Below are 14,777 nucleotides of genomic sequence, written 5' to 3' on the forward strand. Positions count from 1 at the left end.
TTTGACCAATCAGCTTAGCTTTGTATCTGTAGTCTATCCTTTTGTATTTTTGTTCCTTTTCAAAAGTAGATATGAAGGCATTGTTTTATTTTATTTGAGATTCTGGATTCTCATGTATTTTTCATTATTTCTGAGGTAACGGTTGAGGTTACTCTGGGTTGTATAGAACCTGTTGAGTGACTGTAACCAAGAGTAATTTAAAACAGATTAACTTCTCTATGAATTCTGTCCTGTAGTTCACTATTTTTGCTTTTGTTCTTCCTCCCTTTCTGCTGATGCTGTACTTGCCATCTGATTGCAACTGACTTTTTTGGGAAAAGATTAAGCAAAAAGACAGAGAACACTTCTGTTTTCTTGGCATTGTCCATTTTATTTCTCAATGAATATTGGAATAACTCCTTCCTCACTACTCTTCTTACTAATATATCTGTGGAATTGTGGGGATTTGTTCTTTACATACATTACCTTTTCTCATTTTGCAATGTGACCTTTCTGTGTTAGATTTTCTGTGTGAATGTGCTGCTTTTACATTTGTCCTTGATGATTTGGCCTAGTTCCCTTTTTACTATTACTCTTATATTTTGAATCATCAAAGCATTTCTGAATTGCCAGCTGGCCTCTTACTATATATATTTCCTACTATCTTTTGTGTTAAGATAATTTGTATTTGTGTACTGAATACTGCTTCTCTGAGAAGTGCTTAGTTGTCCTGACTCCTTCCCACTAGAACTTGATTCTGAGAAGAAACATCTCAATGGAAGAAAGTCTACTTCCATAAAGACAGTAAATGTGCATTGGCTGTCTTCACTATTTTCCTTTTTAGACTTACTAAGGATGGTTGATGGTCATTTTGTGAGCACAATTACTTTCCCTTCTATCCTTGCATTCTCTGTGCTAGTTGATTTCTACATTAAAAAAAAAAAAACCAAAACAACAACAAAAATGCCAAAACAAACAAATGAACAAAAAACCCACCAAAAGTGGTTTTCAAGAGCTGGCTGAACAGTCTTGTACTGCAAAGTCTGAAAAGCTCCTTGAAGGGATGTATTTAGACAGAATTCTTTCTGTTTTAGCAGTCCTCATAGAAGGAATGTTGAAGCTCTTTCCTCCATGAGTTGCAACCCTCAGCTGTTCTTCTGTATAATTGATGTGGGCTGGAGTTTCCCATTGCATTTTAATTTTTCTACTTCCAATGTCTCTTTAGTCATTGTGTATTTTGTATTGTCTTGGCTTTTTTTTTTTTTTGCATTATTCAAATGCGTATGACTTCTTTCCTAAAAGAAGACTTTTTAAAATCTTTATAACATTTGCACCTCTAATGTTAAGTTTTACTTCACCTCTGGAGACACAATTTGGAGTGGAGGGAGAAGGATCAAATTCCCTCTATGTATTGCAATGATGAATCTCAAACATCTTAGTATTCACTCTGTTGAAACTTTAGAAGTCTTAGGTAAGAAAGGGTTTTTTTAGGTTAGAAGTAACCTCAAAACCTGTTCCTTGACACATTTGTATTAAAAGTTTGGAGCTCTCTGCTAGCTGCTTCAAAATGAAAGAGGAGGCCAATGTCAGCAGATCCTTTTCACACTTATGGTTATGATTTGTATCTGACCCCAGCAACATTTGAGGTTGAAGTTGACTGGTTTCCCTGTATCATCAGTGCAGAGTTACATCTCTGAAGGGGGTTCAGCTGCATTTAATTAAGTAACTTAATCCCTAAAGGTGTCCTCTTCTCATGGACAGTTATAAAGGAAGCCTAGTGTACTAGCTTAGGCGTAGGTTTCTGCTTCTGGTTAAATATCTTAATCTTGCCATTTACCCTTTCCACAGACCATTACTGCAGTTCTCTTTAAGCACTGAGGGTCGAACCTGCATTAGCAGTACAGAAGAACTGCTCTAGAGATCAAGGAAAGTAAGAAAGGGGTTCAGTCAATGAATGCAGAGTTCAGCTTTGTTTTTGCACACGCCAAGTCAAAGATTGATTCTTGTGATGCCTGTAGGGCCCCTGTTACTTGAATCAAGAAACTGCCTCTGAATGAGCAGAGTGCCTTCCTCTGCTGCTTGCACCTATGGAGTAGAGGTTGTGACAGATATGTTTTTTATGTGAAGTACCTGTGTATTCTGTGTGTGATAGCACCTCGGCTGAAGTGGGGTTGATTGTGTTATTCATCTCAGATATGCCTGCTTGTAGTACCCAAAATCTGCTACATGGTGCAGTCTTTAAAGAGTTTTCCTTTGAGTAGAAGCTGTAGTGGCTCTTGATCTCTTAACCCCAGAGTTCCTCACCCTGCTGTAAAACTGCTTCCTGAGTGCAAGGATAACTGCTTCTGCTCAGCTGCTGACATTTCTGAGCTCCGTGGCATTCTATTGCAGTGATAATAAAATGACATGAGGCACTTGCTAAATGCAGCAGGTCTGGAGAAGCAGCTCATTGTGCCTTTGTAGACTAGATGCAGTTAAAGCAGTTTGTGTGTGTGACACTTCATGAGTAACCATTACAAAGAATTTCCTGCTCTTACGGTAGCTTCCTATGGTAGGAAGACAGTGGCCAGTAATGACAGAGCTATAGCTAAGGATGATAAATATCTCTAAATATTGGGAATTAACCTTTGCAGATGACAAATTGTGGAAATTATGTGAGGCTTCTGCCATTCTAATTAATCTGGCTAAAACATCAAGCAAATAGGAACATTTCTAATGTCTCCAAGAGCAGAAAATGACTGCAATAAAGGGACAAATGCCAGCATATTGCAGGAGGTGCCCTATGCTTTTTAAGTCTGCGTGTCCAGATCTTAACTGGTAGAAAAGACTGTGATACTAAATGCTGTTTATTTTTGAAATTTTTATTTTAATTTACCTTTAAATGTATAAAATGCCTAAAGCTATGGCATTCTTTATTTTAACAGATAAGGAAGGACATACATTTTCTGTATTCTGGGTGCTGGTGAGTGTTGTCCTAGGTGCAATAGCCATGCTGTGCAAAGAACAAGGAATTACAATACTGGTAAGAATTCTCTTATTAACTGAATTTTCACCTCAACATCTGTCAGGTATAGTTGCAAAGTCTACAGAAATTAATCTTCTCCACAGCTAATGACATGCACCCCTTTATATTCTGTTCAGAAAACTAATTAATGTTGACAAAAAGCAGTATTCTCATAGACTCATCTTAACTGTATCTTTGCCAATTTGTTAGAGTCCTTCACTTTAGCTTTTGTAAGCAGGTTGCAGATATTTTTGCAAAGCTTAAAGAGTTTACAACATTAGTTTCACTTTTGTTGCCCTTGGTTTTGAATTAAATTCTTGACATAGCAGGACTACAAAGTTCTTGTGAAGAGAAGGCTCATGAACAAAGATATAACTGGAGGAGAGCATTTTTAAAAGCTCCATTCCCTTGCTTTTGTGAACAGTGTAATTACAATTAGGGCCATTGTTTATGGCCCTAATTATAATTATATTGTGGCCTAATTAGCACTTCTTGTACTGCATTTTTTCCTTTTGTCCCTTATTTAATGATGTGTCTGTGGAAACAGATGTAGTTGTTGTTCATGTTTATTGTGGTCTGGCTTTTTATAACTTCAGTGAAGACAATGCTGGTTGGGGTGACCAAACTGGCTACCTGAAATGCTGTATCTGTGATTTTTACCTTTTATATAGCCATATGTCTTTATTAATAATCCAGTTTATAGCTTTAGCTGACATAGATAAGAACAGAGTCAGAAAATTCTTTGCAGCAATGACCCTCTTGTCCTTGCTAGAAGAAAAGGGAAAAGAAATTACAGAAAACTTCTTGATTTGGGATATTTTTTTGATAGATGTTTGTAGATGTGTGATGTGTTTTCCAAATGTGTCTGTAAAGAAAGCATAAGGGATTGTCTTAAAATGTGTAGTTTATTCTAGCAGTATGAAGTAACTATTTGAGCTATCAGATGCAGAACTATTATTGGATTTGGGATTTTATTTGTTTGCTGTTGCACTGCTAGGATGATTATATTTACTGTTGTGCTAAGGGGCACAGGTCAGAGGGATAAAGGGCTAAATCACCCATTAAAAAGATTACTTGGAGGCTGAATGTGATTTTCAGTAGAATTCTTGCCTTCCTATTTCCATCTGAGTGAGCCAAAAGCCTTTTAATTGCCAAGTGGCCTTTCTACATGGAACCAAGCCACACTCTAAGCTATCTTCTGTCCCTTCCCTCTGACTGTTAGTGAGGGACTTGTGGCCTCCCTGTGTACCAGCCCTTTGCTTCACCTGGAACTAGTTTTACTGGGTTTTGTTCCTATTTAGTCTTTAGAACTGTTGGTTAATTTGTGAAATTATTAGAATATAGGATAAATACTCAAGAATTACCGTGGTGATATGCTGAAACTTTGAAGCGGAAATGCTGAGATGCTAAGGTTTGATTTTGCCAGTAACCTCAACAGAATTACCCCTGGACACATTTATACATTTTGTTTTCCTGCTTGGAGACTTGGAGGTAGTTATGTGCAAGTGTAGCCCTGCAAAGCACTGAATATGTTCTAGCTTTATGTGTAGTGGCTGATGTCATATAGAAATCTTCTTCTTCTTTTCTTTTTTTTTTTTCCCCAGCAACCTGCACTGTGTTTATTGCTGTAATTGCAAGAAGAGCAAGCCTGATACCTCTGTTAAATCATTCTCAGCCTTTGTCTGTACCCTTATAAAATACAGTATTTCTGAAACCTGGAAGTCCAAAGATACCATACAACAAAAAATAAGTAGAAGGCTTAAAGAAACTCCACCTTACTGATAGAAGCCTTACCTTTTGACTGCAGCATTTACACAGCAGAACATTTGGGGAAGAAGACGGAGAGCAGAATTCTGTTGTGACCATGCATATGTTATCTAGCTTGCTGGTGCATAGTATTCCCTGAAGGGTTATTCCATGTAGCAGGAGAATTCTCATTACAGTAAAATGTTATTCTGCTATTCTGAGCTGCATTTACCATTCTGCCATCATTGCTACCAATGTATCTCTCTAATTGTTTGGAATCAGAATTAAGATGTACAGTAAGTCAACTCAGGATGTATTTAAAAGAAAATATTTGTGGTTAGCTGCTTAATCTTTTGCTGTTATTTTTCTCTTGGCTCCTTAGGGTTTGAATGCAGTGTTTGATGCACTGGTGATTAACAAGATAAATCTTTTGGAGCTCATTCGAAAGTTACTGTATAAAGACAAGTCATTGGAGGTGAGTCCTTGGATGTTTTGTTCATTCTTACAGATTTTGTTCATTCTGGCCATTCAGACAGTTATGTCCTAAAAGACAAAGATTCAGCTTCTGGCAGTTTTGTTGTTGTTGAGAATTAGGAAAAAAAAATCCAAACCAACCAAACAAACAACCAAAAAAGGTCTTGTTAGTCAGCCTAGTAAGGCATCTTTGCAGCAACATGAGTAGTAATGGGGTATTGTTAGAATCACTTTGAATAGTAAAACCCCTTCCACAATTTTCTCAACAATATGTTAAAAATGTTGTATGGAACAGTTGACTACTTGATGCAACAAATGCTCCAGGGTCAGTAACTATACGCCTGAAATGGTACTCAGAATGGTTTGGTCAGAATAAAGAGAGGGAGAGATTTATTCAGATTCTCAATGCCAGAGTTAGACAAGTACATTAAAAATATATTATGTTAATAGGTCCTAGTAGCTTTGTAGTTTAAAAGAAGTTAGGTAAGCACTGATAGCTGCTAGGGATTGATTTTTCTGACTCATTGGTGTCAATTTATCTGGTATTGTCTCAAGTGGAGCCTGGCACCTAGTATTGGCACTGGCAAGCGAGTAAGAGAAACAGTCGGCCTCAGATCAATGATGGATAACAGCCAAATAGACCTGCAGCCTACTACAGTTAAGATTCTTGTGCAAAAGAATATTCCTTGGACTTTGCTTCAGTCAGTGGTTTCACTGCAGAGGAGTCTCACTAATGTTTCTGAGTGGCACAAGTCCTGTGGGGCTTTTAAATTCCTTTGCAAGGAGTGAAATGAGCTGCAGGGGAAACCAAGGGAAGTAGGTTCTCTAGAAATGAAAGAGTAGATTTGACCAAGAAGGGCTAAGTGAGGACTACAGGAGTGTTTCAGGCAGCAAATAGGAATGCTGGGGAGTTTTGCTGTATAAGGAGACTAATGTCAACTGGAATATGACAAGGGAAGCATCTAGAGCTGTAGGGATCTACAGCAGAGCTGGTTCAGAATTAAGTGCTGGAAACAAAAGGTAATAATTAGAAGCTCGGGAATAAGTGGCCAGTCAGCCTCACATCAGTGCCTGGTGAGATCATGGAACAGATCCTCCTGGAAGTTATGTCAAAACATATGAATGACAGGGAGGTGGCTGGAGACAGCCAGCCCAGCTTCACCACGGGCAGATTGTGCCTGACTAATCCAGTGGCTTCTCCAGGAAGCCTGTTCCAGTGTTTGACAGGAATAAATTCTTTACAATGAGGGTGGGGAGGCACTGGGACAGGTTATCCAGAGAAGTTGTGGAACCCCATCCCTGGAAGTGGTCTGGGCCAGGCTTGACAGGGCTTTGAGCAAACTGATGTAGCAAAAGATATCCATGGAATCCCTTCCAGCTCAAACCATTCTATGATTCTAGGACATGTCAGAGGCAAACCTTTTTGGAGGGTTACTTTTTAAGCATGAAGTGCTCAGAGTGTGGTGCTTCTGTTTAAAAGAACTTTTAAATGGTTCTGTTTCACTGAAGAAAACATCAGATGTGCCTTTTCCCTCTTATTCTTTTGGCAGAAGTAATTAATTTTAGCTCCTGTTACCTGCAAAAATCTGTTCTGCTCTTTTCAAGGAAGTATATCTAAGATTGTTTTGCTTTGTTGAAAGGCAGATTCTAAAAACTCTTCAAGTAAGAACATTTTTTTTTTCTTCTTGATTGAGACGGGTTTCAGTTTCATGCCAGATTTCAGTTAGTTCTGAATCAGAGAGGATACAATAACACTTCTTCCACTTTCACATTCTGCCTACTGAGAGATTTTGTGACAATTGTGAAATCTGGCCTTTAAGAGACTGCATGTACTGTTAAATGAAATGAAGCCCTGGGCTAAGAGATTTTGTTGTTAATCTGTCATAAAGCAGTTATAAATAGTCACTATATGTGGGTTCTTTTCATAGCACAATTTTGTCCAAAAGCTATTTTATAGGAAAACTATTCCTAAATCCTCCTTGTAGTAATTTTGGTTACTGAGATGTCCAGGTTGGAAGCAATCATTTGAGCACAAAGGCTTGCTTATGTAAACTCAAAATTACAAGCTGCTTTATCTTCAGATATTCAACTAAATATTTTATCATGACTCCATTGTCAATTACAAATACTAAAAAAGCAATCTGAAAATTGTTTTTTAATTTAACTTTTCCATCCTTTTAGAAAATAAGTATCTTCAGCCGGTGCACTGATGTCTGTCTTTGTTCAGGAAGCCTATCTTTTTTTTTTTTTAAACTTCAGACATACCTGATATTGACATCCTAAACAACTGTGGTGGTCCTTGCTAAAGAGCATATTCCACTCAGAGATAATCATAATTATTGTGCCATCTTAAAGCTTTGACTGATGTATTGTTATACTTACTGATGATTCTGTTTCCACTCTCCACTGGTGAAGCTTGAAGAATCTCTACAGTGTACACTGGTTTGTTTTTTGGTTTGGGTTTGGTTTGGTTGTGGTTTTTTTGGGGTTTTTTTTGTGGTTTTTTTTAATGAAAATGATGTGTGCTTGGAGAAAAGTGTTATATGTTCTGGAGAAAAAGATACAAAAGTCTGTCAGATTTACTGTCTACACCATCATTTCTTTATGTTTTATGTGACTTGCCTTCTTTACAGCCTGGAGGGTATATTACAAAATGCATGATGTAAACCAACTGAGTTAATATAGATCAAACACAATTTAATACTTTTTCTGATCTTGGGTCATTTGCCCTGAAGTAAGTGATCTGGGTGCCTCTCTGTCATTAGCTTTTTAATCAAGTTTTTGAGTGTGACAATTCTAATTCAGTTTCTAATTCCTCCTAGTTCCTAACTGTGCATTTTTCTTGGTACATATCTGTAATTTTACCTCTAAAGATACCTAAGTGGACAAATTTTTTCCATGACAAGCAGACAGCTGAAAATAGCTATTTAAAACAAAGTCCCCAAAGTACTCATCCTCCATTTTAGAAAGAAAAGATAAATTAATTTAATATGCTGTATACTAGAGGCTGTATTCTGCTCAAATTCCCTGTCAGAAATTGCCATGTAAAACTATATCAGCTATAGAATTAAGGAGGATTTGTAGAAGAGTCTTCGTGAAGTAACAAGTTTGTTTACTGATTGAAAAGGAAATTAAAATATTTGCAAGAAATACTTTCCCATTAAAATGTCAGCTCTAATAGCAAAACCACACAGGAATAGCTTTTTTTTCTTTCTGAGATAGAGGTGAAAAAGATGCGAATGTGTTGGGTAAGAGAACAATACTGTTTCTATATGAGGTGTTTTTTTTTCTTTCTTTCCTGTAGAATGCTGGGCTGTTGAGGAAGGGGCTGCTTTTCAGGATAGCTCTGTTGATGTGTGGAGGGGCTGGAATACTTTATATCCGCTGGAGGATTATGGGCACAGGGCCACCAGCTTTCACCGAAGTGGACAACCCAGCTTCATTCGCTGACAGTCTGTTTGTAAGAGTAAGTTACTAAGTTGCTTTTTTCTGGCCAGCTCAGAACCTTTGTCTTTTGTGATAAAATTAAGTTTTCTGTCCTTCTAAGAAACAGTAAAGTGAGCAGTTTTTACATTTCAAGATATGTGTGATAAGTCACGTTCACTTGTGCTGCTGTGGTGATTCTCTGCAATTTTTTTTAATAGTATACCGTGTATATTCTTTGCATTCAATTTAGCATGCACATTGCAATACTTTTCCATTTACTCCATATTTTTCCCATGCATGCAAGGAAGTAGCTTTTGCTGATTTTCATCCCTTTTCCACATACTGTGCTTGACTTTTCATCTTTCACAACTAAAGGAAATAGCACAAAGTTCTAGTCTGGTGTATATGGAGCATGTCTTGCCTACACACCTCTGATGGCATTAAGGATCTTTCTGGAGATGGAGAATCAAAGATTAAGACAGTGGATGATGTCTTTTGATGTTTTCTCCTGTTGTACGAGATGGTTCTTTTCATCTATGAATATTGGTTGGACAGCACAGAATTGCATTTCCCTGCTCTGAACTAGAGAGCCACCTAGCTATGTTTAAAAGAAAATTAAAAATTAACTTCACAGCTGTAATTGTAATGGATATGTAAATAGTTGTAGTCTAACAGTATTCATGGCCTCTATTGTGTTACAAGGGGAGTGAGGGAAGAGAGATGGATTAAAGTTGCCCCCTTCTTCAGCCCCCCCAAGTTTACTATCAAATAAATGTTTGTTTTCTCTTTGACTGACAGGCTATAAACTATAATTACTACTATTCACTGAATGCATGGTTGCTGTTGTGTCCCTGGTGGCTGTGTTTTGATTGGTCAATGGGCTGCATACCCCTCATTAAATCCGTCAGCGACTGGAGGATAATTGCACTAGCAGCACTTTGGTTCTGCCTAATTGGTCTGATATGCCAAGCTCTGTGCTCAGAAGACAGCCATAAGAGAAGGTAAGAGACAGTGATGAATTTTAAATGCCTGGCCAACTTGAGTACAGTATTATTTTGTTAAATCCACTAGTGATAATTTTAACAATTCAGTGGAACTAGTGTCTAGCAAATGCAGTTCAAATAAATATTTATAGCTGTCATTACAGTTTTATCCCAATTTGGGTCCATCACTGTACACCAACTAGTAGGAAACAGAGTTGGAGGAGGAGGCATGGATGGCTGCTTTATTTTTTTTCTCCTGAAAGGGTGTTTTGAGGTCCTTAACACTATAGGTGGTAAAAAGTAATATGTGCTCAAAATGCAGTAGGAAATTGTTTGTTGTTGCCCGTACTTGCTACAAGTCATCATTTCCTTTAATTTCCTCCTAATAATGGAAGAGAGGAGATGGACTTTGAAAGCAGGTAGAAATACTGGCCATGGTCATACAGTTAAAAAGTAAAATGCTTGACCCATAGTATGTACTCAGAAAATAACTTGTACCTCACCCAAAATAACGAAAAAATTATTGTAAACTGTTCTTTCTCACTAAGGCTTCTGCTTATCTTTGGAGGTTCTGTTACCATTGATTTTATGTAGACCTAATTTCTCAGTTCCTTGAAATTTTTCAACTGCTCAGTTATAGAATGGTTTGAGTTGGAGGAGACCCTAAAGGTCAGGTAGTTCCAGTCCCCCTGCCACAGGCAGGGACACCTTTCATAAGATCAGGTTTCTAAAGCCGTGTTTATCCTGGCCTTGAGCACTTCCAGGAATGAGGCACTATCACTACATGTCCTTTTGAAAAGCCCATATCCAGCTCCCTTGTTGCCCTCTGGAAGGTTGCTAGAAGGTCTCCCTGGAGGCTTCTTTCTCCAGGATACACAACTCCACCTCTCTCAGCCTGTCTTCATAGGAGACGTGCTGCAGCCCTGTCCTCATCTTCATGGCCCACCCCTGGACTCACTCCAGCAGCTCCATGTCCTCTTTATCTTGAGGGCCCCAGAGCTGGAGGCAGCACTCCAAGCTGGGATTTCACCAGAGCAGAGTAGGAGGGGCAGGACCACCTCCCTGGCCCTGCTGGTCATGCTCTTTGATGCAAGCCAGGATATGGTTGGCTTTCTGCACTGCAGGTGCACATTGCTGGGTCATGTTCACCTTCTCATCACTGAACAACCCCAAGTCCTTCTCAGGGCTGCTCTCATCCCATTTTCTGTCCAGCCCATCTTTGTTCATGGGATTGTCCTGACCTAAGCACCAGACCTTGCACTTTGCTTTCATGAGGTTTGCATCAGCCCACCTGTCCTATCCAGGTGCCTCTGGATGGCATCCCTTCCCTCCACTGCACAGCTGGGTGTTGTGGGCAAACCTGCTGAGGGTGCACTCAGTCCCACCATCCATGTCACCGACAAAGATGTTCAACAGTGCCAGTCCCAGTGCCAGCCCTTGAGGAGCACCACTTGTCACTGGACACTGAGCCATTGACTGCAGCCCTTTGCATGCAACCATCCAGCCACTTCCTTAGCCACCAAGAGGCCGAGCTGTCAAATCCATGTCTCTAGTTTAGAGATGAGGATGTCATGCTGGACTGTGTCAAATGCTTTGCAAAGTCCAGGTGGATGATATCACTTGCTCTGCCTTTATCCAGCAATGCTGTAACTCCTTGTAGAAGGCTATAAAATTTGTCAGGCACATTTTTCCCTTAGTGAAGCCAGATTGGCTTTCACTAATCATCTCCTTCTTTTCCAGGTGCCTTAGCATATTTTCCAGGAGGATCTGCTCCATGGTCTTGCCAGGCACAGAGGTGACCTACTGACCTACTTTCCTGAGTCTGCCTTTTTCCCTGTTTAAAACATGAGGGTTATGTCTCCCCTTTTCTAGTCAGTAGGAACTTCAGCAGACTGTCATGACTTCTCAAGTAGGGTGGGTAGGAGCTCAGCACTATCTTAGAAACTTCGTCCATCAGTTCCCTTGGGATCTGCAAGTGCACCTTACCAGATCCCTTGGAGTTGTGCACCTTAGATGTTCTTGAACCTGACCTTTTCCTACAGCAGGCAGTTTCTTGTTCTCCCAGTCTCTGCCTTTGCCTTATGTGACTTGAGCAGTGGGGTTGGAGCACTTGCTGGTGAAGTCTGAGACAAGAAGTCATTGAATACCTCAGCCTTCTCCTTGTCCTGGGTAGCCAGGCTTTCCAAATGCTTCCACATTTTCCACAGTCTTCCCTTTATCACCAACATAGGTAATTCAGAGTTGTGTGTTTGTTCAGAGTACAAAATCTTATTCTTTTCTTCCTTCTCATCCCTTCAAATGTTAACAGTGTACCTGCCTGCCTTTCTGCTGTTCCCATACTTATTTGCATAGATAAATCATTTTGGAGAGGGGGTGGAACTCTTGCTGATAGTGATGTCCTACTTTCTAGTAAAAATGCACTCACTAAGCCTTTATTGCTAAATAGGTTTTTAGTAAAAAGTGAAGATAAAAGGTAGCACTTGTGGGGATGAGGAAAGGTAGGATGCATCTACCTCACAGTGTAGAGAGTCATTTGTAATAAATTAGAATAGACAATTACCATGCCTGTGGCCTTTGTAAGAAACACCTAACATCGACCTGAGGTTCTTATTCCCTTATGTCAGCTCTGTAAAAGTGAGGTACCTAGACTCTTTTGTCTGAGCTCTGAATAGTCCATAAAGAGCTACCTGCTGAGGATGCTAACATTGGTGCCAAAAAAAAAGGAAACAAACTGCTCTCAAAAGCTGTGTGTCTCTTCTGTCTGTAGAAAGAGAGTAGATTACTAACTTTCAAGTAGTTAACCACAATGGATTCTACTATTGATGTGTTTGTTAGGAGAAAGACCACCCTCTCAGTTGAATGTGCACCAAAGTTTCTTCTTTAACAGTGACTTATTGCTCCCATTACTGTCTTACTAGGTCCAAAAATAGACAGATAGCTTTTACCATTACTTTTCCAGTATTTTAAACAGGAGTTAAATAATTAATATGCAATGGGGCTATTTTCTGGCCTGGAAGAATGAATATTGCTTTTCTGAAAATTATAGCAATGATTTTTAAAGTGCTTCCCTGTCCTATATGCACATCCTTCTACAATGTTTAAATAAAGTTTATATGTTAAGTAGAAAAGGTACTTTAGTTAAGATTTGTAGTTAACCTGAGAATGTTTCTTGTTTGCAGAATCCTTACACTGGGACTTGGATTTCTTATTATCCCTTTTCTTCCTGCAAGTAATCTCTTCTTCCGAGTAGGATTTGTTGTTGCAGAGAGAGTCATCTACCTCCCCAGTATTGGATATTGTATTCTCTTTACATATGGATTTAGTCTCTTGAGTAAGCAAGCCAAGAAAAAGGTACCATCAAAATAATCAGTAAAGTTGTTGATGATGAAGCAGTTCAATTGCATGATTTGTTTCTTAACTTGCCTCTCTTTCCTTAAGAAAATTCTTGCTGTGGCAGTACTTGGAATCTTGTTGATCAATGTTGTGCGCTGTGCGCTCCGCAGCAGTCAGTGGAGGTCAGAAGAACAGCTTTTTAGGAGTGCATTGTCTGTGTGCCCTCTGAATGCAAAAGTAAGTCACTCATTGACTTCTACTCTTCCTTTTTTCTTTTTTTTTTTTGTTTTCAAATGTGGGGTCAAGGAAGTATTATGCATAGTTAATATATTGTGCTACAGCGTTATTCACAGTCTTGCTCGGTTCAGGAATGACATTGACTTGTCAGACATCTAAATTACAGTGGCAGCATAGTCAAAATACCAGAAAGTGCAAATTACAATATTGTAATTCAGAACTTGGAGGTGGGAGTGGGAAGGTGAGGGAGAGGGGAGAATGCACTTCAGGAAAGGCATCAAGTCAAATTGGATATAGTGCTAATAAAATCTATTTAGAAGAATTGTGTGTATAATTGCAAGTTATTGCAACAAAAATATCAAAACACGGTTAGTAAGTTGTAGTAATGTATTCAACTGAAAAATGTCTATGCTGTTTTTAGAATCCTTTCTGTGAACCTTCCAGTGGTATATAAAGCCAGCACAGCTGAGGGACAAAGCAGCATATCATCAATGCAATTGCAGGATGTGGGAGTAAAATCTTGCTCCCACTTCTGCTTTTTTACAGCAGCTGAGCGGGCTAGACTCTTCAGACATGGGCACTGAGGAAAGCTGCAATTTTCCCTGCAGGCTTAGTGAGGGAACAAGTAAGATGGTGGGGCTGGATAGGATGTTTCACTGAGCTGAGCAGCAGTGTTCCGCATCACAGACTGACTCCAGCCTCCAACAGAGGTGACCTCCACAGCAGTCCTTTGACAGCCAAGAGTGTGATCTGCTGGAGCACACCACTGAGCCCTGATGTTGTCTGAATTTTAGTAAAGAAACTCTTTGAAGAGCCTGGGAGTGGGAATGTGCAGCTTGTCAATAAAAATACATTGATGTTTTAAAAGATTAGATTCCTGTAATCTAGAGTGGTATCTAGAAAATGCCAATCAAGACACAGGGTTTAAAAAGGAACCTGTGAAGGCTCAACTTCACAAAGAGAATGATAAACTTAGCATTTACTGGAATACAGATACGCAACACTGAGCTGTAAAAAACATTTATGGCCAGTGTTTGCAACATGGTGGCATCTTTCAATAGTCTGAGATTTTAATACACAGGAAAGAGCTGTTGTATTTTATTGTGTGGCAGTGGTAGGCAACCATCTTCTTTTTAATGATGACCTCAGTATATCTTGTCTTCTGGATGACAAGCGCATGCTATAAATGGAGCAAATGCAATCTGTTTTCTTTGTGTGCAGCTCCATCCATCTGCCATGGTGAGAGTGCTTTAGACAGATCCCCAGTCTCTGCCTGTGCTCCAGGCTCCTTGGCCTGCAGCCATGCCTGGCTGGAAGCTGTGGCTGTGCTCCCACAGCACTGGGCTTGAGCCGATAAGCTGTGCACAAGCTACTGAGCTAATGCAGCTGGTGTAAAGCCAGCGAATGTACAGGCAAAATGAGCTTGTGTTTGTCAACACTGGGCACTGCAGACATGCCTGAGCTGTATTTCTCCTGGTGACAGCTTGTGCAAGGGGAAAGCATGGAGATGTGAAGCGGGAAAGGATGGTAGGCTCACATTCCAGTTTTGCTGAAGGATGTAACTTTGAAATCACAATAGTTGGGAACTTTTCTAA

General features: G+C 39.5%; 1 protein-coding gene across 2 annotated transcripts in view; it reads left to right on the forward strand.

Moving 5' to 3' along the window:
- Window positions 1–14,777, forward strand: part of TMTC4 (transmembrane O-mannosyltransferase targeting cadherins 4) — a 54,190-nt gene that overhangs the window by 21,281 nt on the left and 18,132 nt on the right. For both annotated transcript variants that reach the window (XM_058018417.1, XM_058018416.1), the window contains 6 exons: window positions 2,904–3,001; window positions 5,112–5,204; window positions 8,508–8,669; window positions 9,428–9,630; window positions 12,792–12,963; window positions 13,051–13,182. In XM_058018417.1, the coding sequence (XP_057874400.1) occupies window positions 2,904–3,001; window positions 5,112–5,204; window positions 8,508–8,669; window positions 9,428–9,630; window positions 12,792–12,963; window positions 13,051–13,182 (860 nt within the window). The remainder of the gene's footprint in view (window positions 1–2,903; window positions 3,002–5,111; window positions 5,205–8,507; window positions 8,670–9,427; window positions 9,631–12,791; window positions 12,964–13,050; window positions 13,183–14,777) is intronic.

Source organism: Melospiza georgiana, chromosome 2 (genome assembly GCF_028018845.1).
Source record: "Melospiza georgiana isolate bMelGeo1 chromosome 2, bMelGeo1.pri, whole genome shotgun sequence".
Lineage (NCBI taxonomy): Eukaryota > Metazoa > Chordata > Aves > Passeriformes > Passerellidae > Melospiza > Melospiza georgiana.